Source organism: Erpetoichthys calabaricus, chromosome 8 (genome assembly GCF_900747795.2).
Source record: "Erpetoichthys calabaricus chromosome 8, fErpCal1.3, whole genome shotgun sequence".
In the NCBI taxonomy this organism is placed as follows: domain Eukaryota; kingdom Metazoa; phylum Chordata; class Cladistia; order Polypteriformes; family Polypteridae; genus Erpetoichthys; species Erpetoichthys calabaricus.
In genome coordinates, this window is record NC_041401.2 from 139,650,893 (window position 1) to 139,664,168 (window position 13,276).

General features: G+C 34.8%; 1 protein-coding gene across 2 annotated transcripts in view; it reads left to right on the plus strand.

The window, feature by feature from the left end:
* smarcal1 (SWI/SNF related, matrix associated, actin dependent regulator of chromatin, subfamily a-like 1) overlaps window positions 1-13,276 on the plus strand; it is a 140,919-nt gene that overhangs the window by 65,169 nt on the left and 62,474 nt on the right. For both annotated transcript variants that reach the window (XM_028807540.2, XM_051931368.1), the window contains 4 exons: window positions 827-877; window positions 2,482-2,665; window positions 7,829-7,979; window positions 12,909-13,070. In XM_028807540.2, coding sequence (XP_028663373.1) covers window positions 827-877; window positions 2,482-2,665; window positions 7,829-7,979; window positions 12,909-13,070 — 548 coding nt within the window. The remainder of the gene's footprint in view (window positions 1-826; window positions 878-2,481; window positions 2,666-7,828; window positions 7,980-12,908; window positions 13,071-13,276) is intronic.

Sequence of the window (13,276 nt, forward strand, 5' to 3'; positions counted from 1 at the left end):
GTGCCAAAAAGGAAAAGACCATAAGGAATAAAAAATATCATCCGGCTGGAATCTACCTTGGCACACTGGATCACCGACTGCAGGAAGACGGTAACATCATCTGTGAGAAAGCACGGATATTGTACCAGCAGTTCGCTACACGAGACAATGTAGCAACTTCCTATCACAAAGTTCCTGAAACCTATAAAGAAAAGCCAGCATGAAACCCCACCAGAAGAAGACCCATACAAAGATACAACTCCTCCTGAAGCTCCTGAAGAAGAGGCGCCACCCGAGGAGTTTTAAATCTACTAAAGTTTTAAAGCTACTTCATCATCAATATCATTCATCACTGGTGAGTACCCGTACATTTTACTGTATTTTAATTAAATGAAATTATTATGTATTTGCTCTACTTATGACAAAGAAAATGACAGCGCATACCAAAGAAAACGCGCTTGCATGAATTACAGTACATATAGCGGTAACATCGGTATTTTACATTCTAGCACCGCGGGAGACATAGCAGTACAGTACTGTACAGTAGATGGGTTTACCTTTACATTCTGTTTTTAGGTAATGTATTAAGGTATTTTTTTTTAGGTAATGTATTCATGTATTAAGCTGAGTTTGCAACAAAATTAAAGTGCTTTGGGGGCATACTGTATTTAGGGTTGAAACTATAAAAATAGACATTTAAAAGGCATTTTTTAACCACATCCAAAAGTCGCGGTTTTTCACAATTCGCGGGTGCTCTAGGAATGTAACCCCCGCGAATTTTGGGGGTGTACTGTATAGAAAACACTGAATGCAGTTTCCAGATTCTGATCTTTGTTGTTGTCCACAGATATGAAAACAAGGAAATGGAGTTTTCTTTTGGAGGACTACAAAGAACTAAGTAAGTGTGTTTCTGAAAGAGGGAAATATTATACTCCCCTTTATGTAAGCAATCTAGAGAAAAGCCAAGCAAAATGACACCTTTTATTGGCTAACTAAAAAGATTACAATATGCAAGCTTTCGAGGCAACTCAGGCCCCGAGTTGCCTCGAAAGCTTGCATATTGTAATCTTTTTAGTTAGCCAATAAAAGGTGTCATTTTGCTTGGCTTTTCTCTACATTCATAATGGCTAACACGGTACAACACCCTAGTACTGTAAGTAATCTAAAGTGACTTTTACAAAATGCTGTATTTTAGGCCTCTGAATAGCATTATAAGAAGCAGTTTTATTTTTGTTTCTTTTATTAACTGAATATTAATGTCAACAAAATAGTACATTGATTTGGGAGAAATAGGTTAGGAAAATTTTACCTTAAAAGCTGGTGTTAGCAACTAATAAGAGTGTCATTCATTTGAGGATAATGGAAGAAAATATTTTTTGTTTAATTATTTGGACTGAATTAACAAATTGTAGAGAATTAATTACTGTATGTAAAGTGTCCCTAGCTTTGAGGGTTGCTGCGGTAGCAAAGAAGACTTCAGAATCTAAAATGCAGGTTAGTTTTGTGGCCATAGCCTTTACTTTGTGCCAGCAACTTCAGAAATATTTTGTACAGTGTCTTGTGAAACCTTTCACGGAATGGTGATTCCATAATTTTAAGTCAGTGTTTTTTTTGTGTACAGCTGGAAAGGCAACAATACATAATACAGTATAGTGACATGAGCTGTCATATGGTCATAACAACTCCAGAGTTATGAAATTAACGTTTGTTATTGAATTTATATTAAACTCAAGATTCATTTGTCAATACTATTACCTCAAAATATTTGACAATAATTTTCTTAAACAGTGTAATTTGTTTTCATTTAATCTTTTGGTATTTAAATAGTACCAGATGATTATAAAAGTGTCTTTTTATTTACTTTAAAGACATCATTTTGACAGAAGGGGAAACATTATTGTCCTATATTTTGTACCCTCTGTCCATTCTATTTTTTGTTTACTTTCTTTATAGAGCTGGCATGATCTTTCTATATTCACAAGTGCTTTGGCAGTTGTTGCTGTTCTCTGCCTAAAAAGTCCTTTTGAAACATTTTTTGTTAATTTATAGGTGTCAACAATATAGGAAACAGAGTAGAAATGCAATTATTAAATTGTTTTAGTCACAGTACTATTTGAATTTAGTTTTATATGTGGAATGTTGAGTATTTGCTATAATACTTTGGTATTCTGGAATGCAAAAATAAATATACAAAAAGATTTTTTCTGAAATAGCCAGGTATACGTTTTCTAAGCCACTGATGTTTGGTTAAATATTTATGTTAACATTGTCACTTATAATCTCCTTGGAAACACAAGCTGAAAGGACACTAATGCACCGTGCATAATTTGAGAATAATCTGTTGTGCCAGATTAATTTCTTTTGAAAAGTATGTCTTGCTAGTCAGTTCTTAATATATTACTTTCCATTACCATGGCATTTTTAGCAACTGGTTTTAGTACTACCTTGATCTGGCCCTCCTGCATTTAGAATGTGTCATGATTACATTTTTTTTTCCTGCAGTGGAGATCCTATTTAAACTGCCTTCTGTTGAAACTGAACCACTTCCCCGTGCTGTGATACAGGCATTTACTCAACAATTTGATAGGACCACAGTGGAAATTCCCGAGATCCCAGTCGTCGATTTGTCTGCTGTTGATCCTGTTTTGGAGAAAAGTTTAATGCCCTTTCAAAGAAATGGAATTGAGTAAGTATAATATTTATTTAAATCTTGCAGCAAAAACATTTTTTGAGTGATAGACAACTCCAACTCTGAAAAAGTCGGGCCAGTATGAAAAATGGGAATAAAAATAGAAAGCAGTGATTTCAAAGTTGTCTTTGACTTATAATCTATCACAAACAGTATAAAGACAAGATATTTAATGTTTATTTTTGTCAATTTCATTTTTTTGTAAATATACATTCATTCTTGCCATTGAGGACCTGCAACACATTCCAAAAAAGGTTGGAGTGGAGCAGTTTTGGGCCAGTGATGACTAAGAAAAAGACAAGTAGAAACAGGTGACATTCAATGGGTGATTGTAGTCATGCTTTGATATTAAAGCTGCATCCACAAAAGGCCTAGTCCTTAAATAGGAAAGATGGGCCAAGGAGTGCTAATTTCCCCACAAATGTGTAAGTAAATCATTCAAAAGTTTAAAAACAGTGTTACTCAAAGACAGATTGGAAGGGATTTGTGTATTTCAATACTGCAAAACATAATTAAAGAGTTGTAGGAACAGGAGAAATTTCTGTGCGTAAAGGAAAAGGGACACAAGCCTAAGCTAACTGGCCCTGATCTCCGATCCTTAAGATGGCACTGCATCAAGCACCGTCATTCATCAATACTTGATATAACCACATAGGCTTAGGAGTACTTTGGCAAACCTTTATCAAGTAACACAAACGTAGTTACATCCATAAACAATAGTTACAACTGTACTGTGCAAAAAAGGAAGACATATGTTAACAGTGTCTAGGATCTCTGTCATCTTCTCTGGGCTCAGAGGTATCCAGAAAGGACCATCACACAGTGGAAACGTGCATTGTGGTTGGATGAATCAATGTTTCAGGTCTTTTTTTGGAAGAAGTATAAGTATTGTCCTCTGAATCAAAGGACCATGCAGATTGTCACCATACAAGCACCATGCAGATTGTCACCAGCTACAAGTCCAGAAGCCAACATCTCTGAAGGTACAGGGTTGTGTCAGAGCTCTAGGCAAGGGCAATTTGCACTTACGTGAAGGCACTCATACAGATTTTGGAGCAACATATGCTGCTTGAAATACGAAATGCGTCAACGAAAAACCCATACAGTTGCACACCTTAAGACTTCTTTGCCAAGAACATAATTCGTATTGGTACTGGAAAACCTGGAAAGTTGTTCTAAAAAAATGAAATGGAACTTAAGTCATGAAAAATATTAAAGAGAATCACCATAATTGTCTATCATGAAATAAAACATCAGATATTTCACCAACAAAACATCCACATCTTGCATTAATATAACATTTAATAACCTTGTGCATTAATATCACCTTGCGTTGTGTTCTGTGCAAGCGTGTGCATCAACTGGTACAAATATGTAGTAGCTGTTAGCCTGCACATTGAATTATTAGTGTTGAGTTAGCATTACGTGTTAAATAGTTAGCAAGGTAAATTACACTGCGAATTTTAGACTTGTCACTGTGATTTATTGTGCAGTCAAAATGCAAGGAAAGTACAAGTTTAACTTGAAATGGTTGGAAATTGCAAACTACAAAGATTGGCTTGGGTGAGTCTGCTTTGAAAAGCCATATAAAAGGAAGTAACCATTGTGAACTAAAGAAGATCAGAAAAGTCAATGATTCTCTTAAGAGTTTTTTTTTTAACCTTCTGCACATCTGACTACTGCACCAGCAAGCTAGTTAAGTGCCAGTGAAGAGGGCTAGTGAGAGCTCTATATTGCCATCTTTGTCTTCATATGTGACTAAAAGTGAATGTCTGAAATCCTCCGTGTTAACATGAATCATTATTCATGCAAGTTATGGTGAAGACATAAGTAGTCTTTTTCAGGCAATGTTTCTTGATGATAGTTAGATCTTTGAGAGTCATTCAGTGTGCTTGGATGCCCTGTCCCAAGGTATACCTTGTAATTTTAATCTGCCACAATTTACTGCCTAAAATATGGCAAAATTAATTATTTATGAATATTTATTTGCCTAATAGGTATGAGGTCACTAGGACCCCAACACAATAACGTTGTCTGTGTTTTTAGTCAGTCAGATAAGGTCTGATAATACATTCATGAACAATCTGCAATTTAAAACAGCTAAATAAATAACCCTGTTGGATGCATTTTTAGATTTTTTTTTTTAGTTTATTCTTGTCTCTTTAAAAGCTTAATCTAGAAACATTTTCAGTCTAACTATTGACTCCTCCTCTCCAGGTCACAAATGCTGAGCTGACTCATGTGTGTCATGCAGTTAAGCACAACCTGAGTTATAATAGCGCCAATTGTGTGCAAAAGCTGAACCATGATTTGATGTTTCTCCATCCATCCATTATCCAACCCGCTATATCCTAACACAGGGTCACAGGGGGTCTGCTGGAGCCAATTCGCCACCGTGCCGCCCTTGATTTGATGTTTCTGTTTAATATTTGATTGTTTTACAACATAGCAGTTTAATCCATGCATATTGCTTTTTCCAAATATTATATCAACCACTAGAGGTGGTACAGTTAAATTTTGGTTAAGAATTTTAATTGAGTGATTAATCGCGATTATATTTTATTAATCGAATAGCAGCCCTAACATATACTGCTCAAAAAAATTGAAGGAACACTTAATCATCACAGTTTAACACTAAATCAGTTAAGCTTCAGGGATATCAATCTGTCCAGTTAGGAACCATAAATGATTGTGAATCAACTTCATCTGCTTTGCTGCAAATTAAAGTGGCAACAGGTGCACTGGAGAGGCAATAGCAAGACAATCCCCAAAAAGGGAATGTTTTTGCAGATGGTGGCCACAGACAGTTGCTCTCTCCTTGTATGTCCTGACTGATTCTTCACTAGTTTTGTGTTTTGCTAATGTTCTTGTCACTACCTGCAGCCAATTCAGATTGCACAGGTAGCCCAGCTCCTCCAGGATGGCACATCCATACGTGCCATCGCAAGAAAGTTTACTGTGTCTTCCCAAGAGCATGGAGAAGATAACCAGGAGATGAGCCATTACATGAGGAGAGCTGGACAAGGCTGTAGAAGAGTATCAACCCAGGCACGATCGGTATCTGCTGTTTCCTGTGAGGAGGAACACTTCCAGAGCTCTACAAAGTGACTTTCAGCTGGCTAACGGTGTGCATATTTCTGACCAAACTGTCAAAAAAAGACTCCATGAGGGTGGCATGAGAGCCTGACATCCTCTAGTCTAGCAGGACCTATGCTCACATCCCATCACTGTGCAGCTCGATTAGCATTCGCCAGAGAATTCCACAATTGGCACTTCCACCATTTGTGCCCCATTCTCTTCACAGATGAGAGCAGGTTCACAGGAGCACATGTGACAGACTTCATAAAGTCTGAAGATGCCATGGTGAAAATCATTCAGCATGACCAGTTTGGCAGTGAGTCTGTGATGGCCTTGGATGGTTACATTGTCCTCCATATGCTAGACAACAGTACCTTGACTGCTGTTAGGTACCAGGATGAGATCCTCAGAGCCATTGTCAGACCTTATGCTGGTGCAGTGGGGCCGGGGCTTCTCCATGCCTGGCCTCATGTGTCCAGAGTGTGTAGGCAGTTCCTTGATGACAAAGGCATTGATGCCTTTGACCTGAATCCAATCGAGAACTTCCTGGACGTTAGTGAATCAGACACCGCCAAGTAGCGCCACAGACTGTCCAGGATCTCACTGATTCCTTTTCCTTGATTCAGGTCTGGGATAAGATCCCCCTGGATACCATCTGCCATCTCATCAGGAGCATGCCCAGACACTGTCCGTAGTGCATACGTGCACGTGGAGGCCATATACTCCATTGAGTCACATTATGAGTTGCTGTGATGAAATTCAAGTGAGATAAGCCTGTGATTTCAATTTTTGAATTTGATTTTCAGTGTGATGTTGAATCCAGCCCTCATGATTGTAAAAATTACTTGAATAATCGATACCACCTTTGTTTCGCTATATATATATATATATATATATATATATATATATTGCCACAGGCTGCTGAAGCTACATTCATACTGCAGGTAAAAGTGACTTAATTGCAATTTTTGGCTTGTGTCCTTTTTTTTTTATTTTTCAAACCATTAAAGCACAAAATGGCAGCGTTTCAATATGTATCCTCAGGATTTGTCCGCTCACAGTGGTAAGTAGTCAAAGATGCTCTGAGTGGAATCGTCATTGCTGGATCTGGGAAAGACTGTCTCAGAAAAATTCACGCATTTCAATAAATGGCAGGCTTTTTTATTTTTACATTTCATATTTCTCTAAAAAGGTCAATTCTTCGTTACATACGTAGAAAGCATATTACAGTTTAACAGCAGTATAAGCAAGTATTTGAAAGGCTAGCTTTCTCTTTAACCCGCCAGTCTAACAGGTAGATTACTGTAATGGTGACAACATAATCATATGCAGTCCCATAAATATAAATGATTATCTTTAAGTATTTACCCATAATTTTTTTTACTGTTTCCTAGTCTACATAATGAAGAACAAAAGTATCACTGTCTAATCAATGCACAACATCAGAGTTTTTGCAGCAAATGACAGACTATGGAGAATTTTGTTTAGCTTGCCAGAAGCAAATGTGAGAAGTATAATTGGTCAAGTCACAGGTGATGGTTGTGAACAGTGGAGGACGATATTTGCAGGGTTTTAACACAAGTTTTAGTCTAAACCCATATGAGAAATGCTTTTGTTTTTTTAAATTACATCAGCCTTCAGTGATGCATTCCAAGTATAAAGATGCAGTCCTGTTGCCATGTTGGTCATTTAATTTTATTTGGCTGCATTAGTGTCTCTTCTGTTACGCTAGTTTGATGATGATCATTATTATTTATGTTGTGGCCTTTAATTCCCCCTCCCCCATTGTTTATGACAAGTTGGCACCCTTTTATTGAACTCATTTTAGTTTATTTTTTGTATATAGGAGATAATACATGGCTTGATGTTAACTTTTGTTTCTCAATATATTTTAACTGGGCTAGATAGGCAAAATCTCAACTTTCTGTTTCATGCCTATTGATTTTATTATTGTTCATTAATCAACTCTTAAATTAATGTATAAAATGTATTATGCTCTTTATGTATGCTTTCAGCATTGAGGACATCATAACTAAATAAGATAACAGTATTCAATTTTAATGTGCTTATCTCTTTTTGAAGATTTGCAATTTCAAGAGGGGGTCGGCTGCTTTTAGCTGACGATATGGGACTAGGAAAGACAATACAAGCAATCTGTATAGCGATGTACTACAGAAAAGAGTGGCCTCTCTTGGTTGTGGCACCTTCCTCAGTGAGGTTCACTTGGGCAGAGGTGAGTGGAAGTATTGCATTAAAGTTGAACAAACATATTGCTAATCTACAGTAATAATGAAATATTCTTAGTATTTTATAATTGTCTTATGGTATAAATTCATTATTAATATATCCATCCATCCATTTTCATGTACAGTATTATTTTCTTAAAGTTAATATTTTTATATTTCTGACAATTTCACAGCCTTTTCAGATTTAACTGCAGTTTGCGCTCAGTAAAGGTTTCATGGGCATTTTTATTATGATCACCACACTAAGAGACATAATTGAAATTTTTTTGTGCTGATTTGTTTATTTAAATCTTTGGCTTGAATGATATGTAATTGAATTCTAACATCTGGTCACCAGAGTTGAAGTAACTCTGTACAAAGTAATGCATTACTATAATTTGATTATATTTACTTGTACCAAGTAGCATAGTGCATTACAGTTTAAATTCTTGTATTCATGTTACTGACTTAACTAGACTTTCATTACTTGCATCATACATATGTATGTAAGCAAATAATAAGTTAATGTTATAAATGTTTTGAAGGGCAGGCATTCCATTTCACATAATGTTCAAGTAGATACCTATGGCTACTTTATCCCTGCCTGATTTGCATTACACATGCAAACTATTTTCGTGTAGACATAGAACATTTTTTCTGATACTGTCAGAGGTGTACCAGAGATGTTTATTATTTTATGACATCACATGGTTGTTTGTTTTACTTTGTGTAAATATTTAGTTTTGCCTTGAAAGATAACTTTCTCAATTTTATAGTATGCTAAAACAATATGATTACCAGAGAGAACTTAATGCCAGTTTACGAAAGCCTGAGTGTGGTGAATTGTGATGTCAGTGACCTTTTTATAAGTATATGCATGGTAGCTACCATAATATTTTTCTGAAATATAGCCATTTGATCAAAGGTTTCGTAAGGAATTTGATTTACACAGGCAAAAATGCTTTAACATGAAATCAGTTGAAAACACTACAATTGTCATTTGTCATAAAATGTAATGATATATTTTGACATGCATCTCACTTTTTTGCCATCATATATCAGTAATGTTCCTGTGCAAATGGACAAGTCTGTATACAGATAAGTTAACTGAATCTTTAATTGTTAGAAAATGTAAGGTCATTAATGCAAAATCTAAATGCTTTATTTTTGATTAGCACATGCCATTGAAATAGTGTAAAGAGCACTGTGACAAAGGCATATTTATTATGTTGCAATAAACACAGCAGGTTAATCCCACCCAGTCAATAAGTACTTCTGTCTGATGGCGGCTACACTAGCAATAATTTTATCATTTATCAACTCCATGTTTGCAAGAGTTTGAGTGGCTAAGCTAGTTCAATTTTTGATTATTAAGAATTGTTTTTATGAACTTAAGGTCTCTGCTTGCTGGTTTTTATGTCTGAAGTGGTACAGCGGTAATATAATTCATAAAGTGTAGTAATAACATGTTCACTTCATATTCGTGGTTATCGGTTATTTTCTCTATATTGAAATCCTGGAGCAACATTAGGATGTCATCTTTTTACTTTTCAATTAGTATATACTTGCATGGATTTACAGAGCAGCATAAAAGTCAAGTAATTAGTAATGCGATTACTTTTTCAAGGGTCTAATGACTAAAGCAATCCCACTGCATTTGAGAGAAGTTATTTGCAATGGATTACAACTCTGCCAGTCACATTCTTTTATTGTATTTAGTAGCCATAGCACATGCAAGATACTTATTTTTTTTTTTACATTGTTTTAGATGATGGTGAATTATCATGAGGGTGAATTATGAAAAATGGGCTGTATTATGCCTTTCTAAATGGTTTACTTTTCCTCTTGACACCTGGTGCTATGTTTTAATTTAATGCCAATGGGTAGTGACAAAAAATCTTTTCCCAAAGCCAGGTGTAAAACCATGCTTATTATTCCTAATTTAAATAAAAAATTGACTTTTAAACTATTTAAACTACCATAAAATCAAAATTAACATTATACTGAAGCTATTTTTTTGGTGGCACTTTGACTATTACTTACAGTTTGCCAGATTCACACTTGTGTTCTGTAAACAAAGATTAGTTGTTATTTCAGGGATGTATAGCATGGACCCCAGTAGACACATAAAAGGTTTATTGTTTTAATTCAAAGGCCTACAACCATCTGTGTAATGTGCCACAAAAGTCAAAACTTGTTGATAATGAACTGCATAATGGCATAACTATCTGCAATTTGGCTAACAAGACCTTTTAATTCTGTGGTACTTTCCTAAGTGCAGCATCTTCTAAGTAAATATTATTCAACCTCAGGCAGAATTAATTAATGATTTTTATGTGAAAGACTAAAGCAATTTCCTTTGTAATTAATATCTATCTATCTATCTATCTATCTATCTATCTATCTATCTATCTATCTATCTATCTATCTATCTATCTATCTATCTATCTATCTATCTATCTATCTATCTATCTATAGAACTGTCATTGTTCATAATATCTAAATATATTTGGCTCACTTGTTTGTTTTTGAAGATGTTACTATATCTTTTTTTTTTTTTTTTTTAATTTTCTTGGAAGCGGAGGACATTACTTAAATTGCCTTAATAGTGAGGCACACAATACATGAATGAACATTTCTTCTGCAGCAAACTTTATTGGACAAATGCACATATATAATTTCTGGACATTTATGTTTTTTTGCAATTTTTCAGCAAACTACAGAAATTTAGCTTGTTTTCCTTGTCACAGAAAGAAAAGTACAGAAAAAAAGTAAAAACCTCACTTGAAGACATACACTTTGGAGTGTGCTCATTAAGTACTCGGTCATTTCATAAAAGTCAAGTGATTAAAAAAATGACATGTACTTCACATGAATTGAGGTAATAAACCAAATTTTATTTAGTTTACAGAAGTATGAAAAATAATCTGCCATGCTGGAGCACCAGACAATTACAGGTGAAAGTTTACGGCCTGGATTACCAGTTGTTGGAATGTTTAGTTGTCATTGAATTTATAAATAAATACTGGAGAGAACTTGCTTGAGTCAAGTATAATTCTACTAGTTATGCCATCCTATGCAGTTAAGAACAAAAGAACTTTCTTGCCTGCCATGTGATTTGATGACATGGCTTATGAACTACATAGTGGCTCTGAATGCTGCTTGGTAGATAGTTAGATCCCTGTTCATATGTATGCAGTTTACAAGTTAGTATAAATGCATTACATAAATACATAGCTGGTTTAGCAAATGAATAATTAATTACTTGACTAAAAAAGATCTTATACTTTTACCAGTATCGGCACTTAATCTAATTAGGGACACTAACATCCAGTATAAGCTGAGAATAGTCTTTCACAGAGAAATCTTTTCTGAGTAAGTTAACAGTGAGTAGTATATAAAGTAAATAATTGTTTTTACTTTGAGGCTGTCAGCATAGTACTGTTGAGTTTCCACAGTTTCTTCATTAGTGCACTGTGACTAAAACAGGCCATATTTAAAGAAAATAAATGTTTGAAGACTATATCACTTCAAAGTAATGTAGCTACTTTGTTAAATCTCATTTTCAAGCAATGTCTTTGCAATTTTGGGGGCAGTTTCTATTCACTTTTATTTGTATAATCAAGTTTAACTTTTATTTTTAATATCCAGTTTTAAATCCCTTTGTGTCTAATTATTATCACCTTGTCTAAAAGTACTTTTCTTCTAATATAATAATGATATTATTGATTTGTTGACCCACAGTTTATTTTTAGGTTAGACCTTCAAAATTTTAGTTGAGAAAACCCATCTAAAACAGCACTTGCGTCTACAAAATATCCCAATTTGTACTCTGAAAGCACCCTTGCAGACTGAAAGGAATCCTCACTCCAGAGCATCATTTTCTTTGTGAACTTTTTCTCTTTTCAAAGCTGTTTTGTAAATGGGAGAAGGTAAACAGACCGGTGGTCAGATAAGTCAATTGGAGGACTGGCTTTCGATTTGTAAACTCCTTTAATTGTTCCAAAACAAATATTGAAAATGTTATTGTTCCTTGGTTAGCAGATTACACATATTGATAGAAGTTTGGTAAAGATGTCTTCAGATTACAGTAACTAAAGACTCAAAGTACAAAATATGCCAAATCTGGCAAGAGTGACTGCCGACTTTGCACCATATTAATAATCGTCTCAATTGCAGTAGATAGGATAGCCTAAGAATGAATATATACAGCTGTAACAAATATCCAGCAATTCATGAGGCAAATTAAATGGTCTGAGGGATAAGCAGAGCAGCTCAATGTCCACAGAGCATACTACTTTTGTGTTATGGATATACATTAGCGTTCATTTATGTATAAACAGACTTCATTACCGTGCCTTTTACCTGTGGCAGTGCTCTCTCAATCCATTCTCATTGTTTGTTTTTAATATATCTTTTTTTCAAGATATTAGACATATCCATCCTGTCATATTCTAGTTTTTCTTAGTATGCTTGAGGGTTTAACAGGAGTATGCTTTTTTGAATGATATGTTTACATCATCAGCAACTTTATAACAATCCTCAGTCAGTTTAAATGGGAATATTATTTGTTTTACAGTTTGTATTTGTTTGTCTGTCATGGCACAGTTGCTCACAGTATATTCATTGGGAGTTAGATCAGGCCTTTCTCACATATACAGTTTTTGAAAGTTAAAGCAGCACAGCCTATTTTAAAATTGGACCACAGTACACTATTTTTGGTGGACAAAAGTCTGTATTTTGGTGTACAGCCTCGTTGAGCCAGCTTTCAAGCAAGTTAAAGTGGAGTAAACTTGGTGGTTAAACATAGCGTTTACAAAAGTTAAAAAAAAAATCACTACATTTCTATAAATTTGTATAGTGAAAAAGGAAAAATACAAATGGAATTATGTTATTTGGTGTTTTCATAAATCTCTTAAAATTTGACTCTTCCTTAGGCTTTTCAGAGGTGGCTGCCATCTGTAGATCCAAAAAACATCAATGTTATAGTTAAGGCCAAAGACAGCTTGATCTCTGGTCTTATCAGCATTATAAGCTATGATCTGCTTAGCAGAATGGATAAACAACTTTCAGGAACTTCATTTAAAGTATTGATCATGGTGAGTTAAACATATACTCTACATATATATCCTGGCTTTCTTCATGAGATTTTGTATTTCTTAGAAATGAAGTAAACTGCAGTCAATCTGGTTTCCTTGTGCTTGATTCTTGTACAATAAATTGTTTTTAAAGCAGTTTTTATTTACCTAAAGCAGAAAAACTGTTTTATATCTAGTGGAAATAAAGAAACTTTTCTATTGACTGT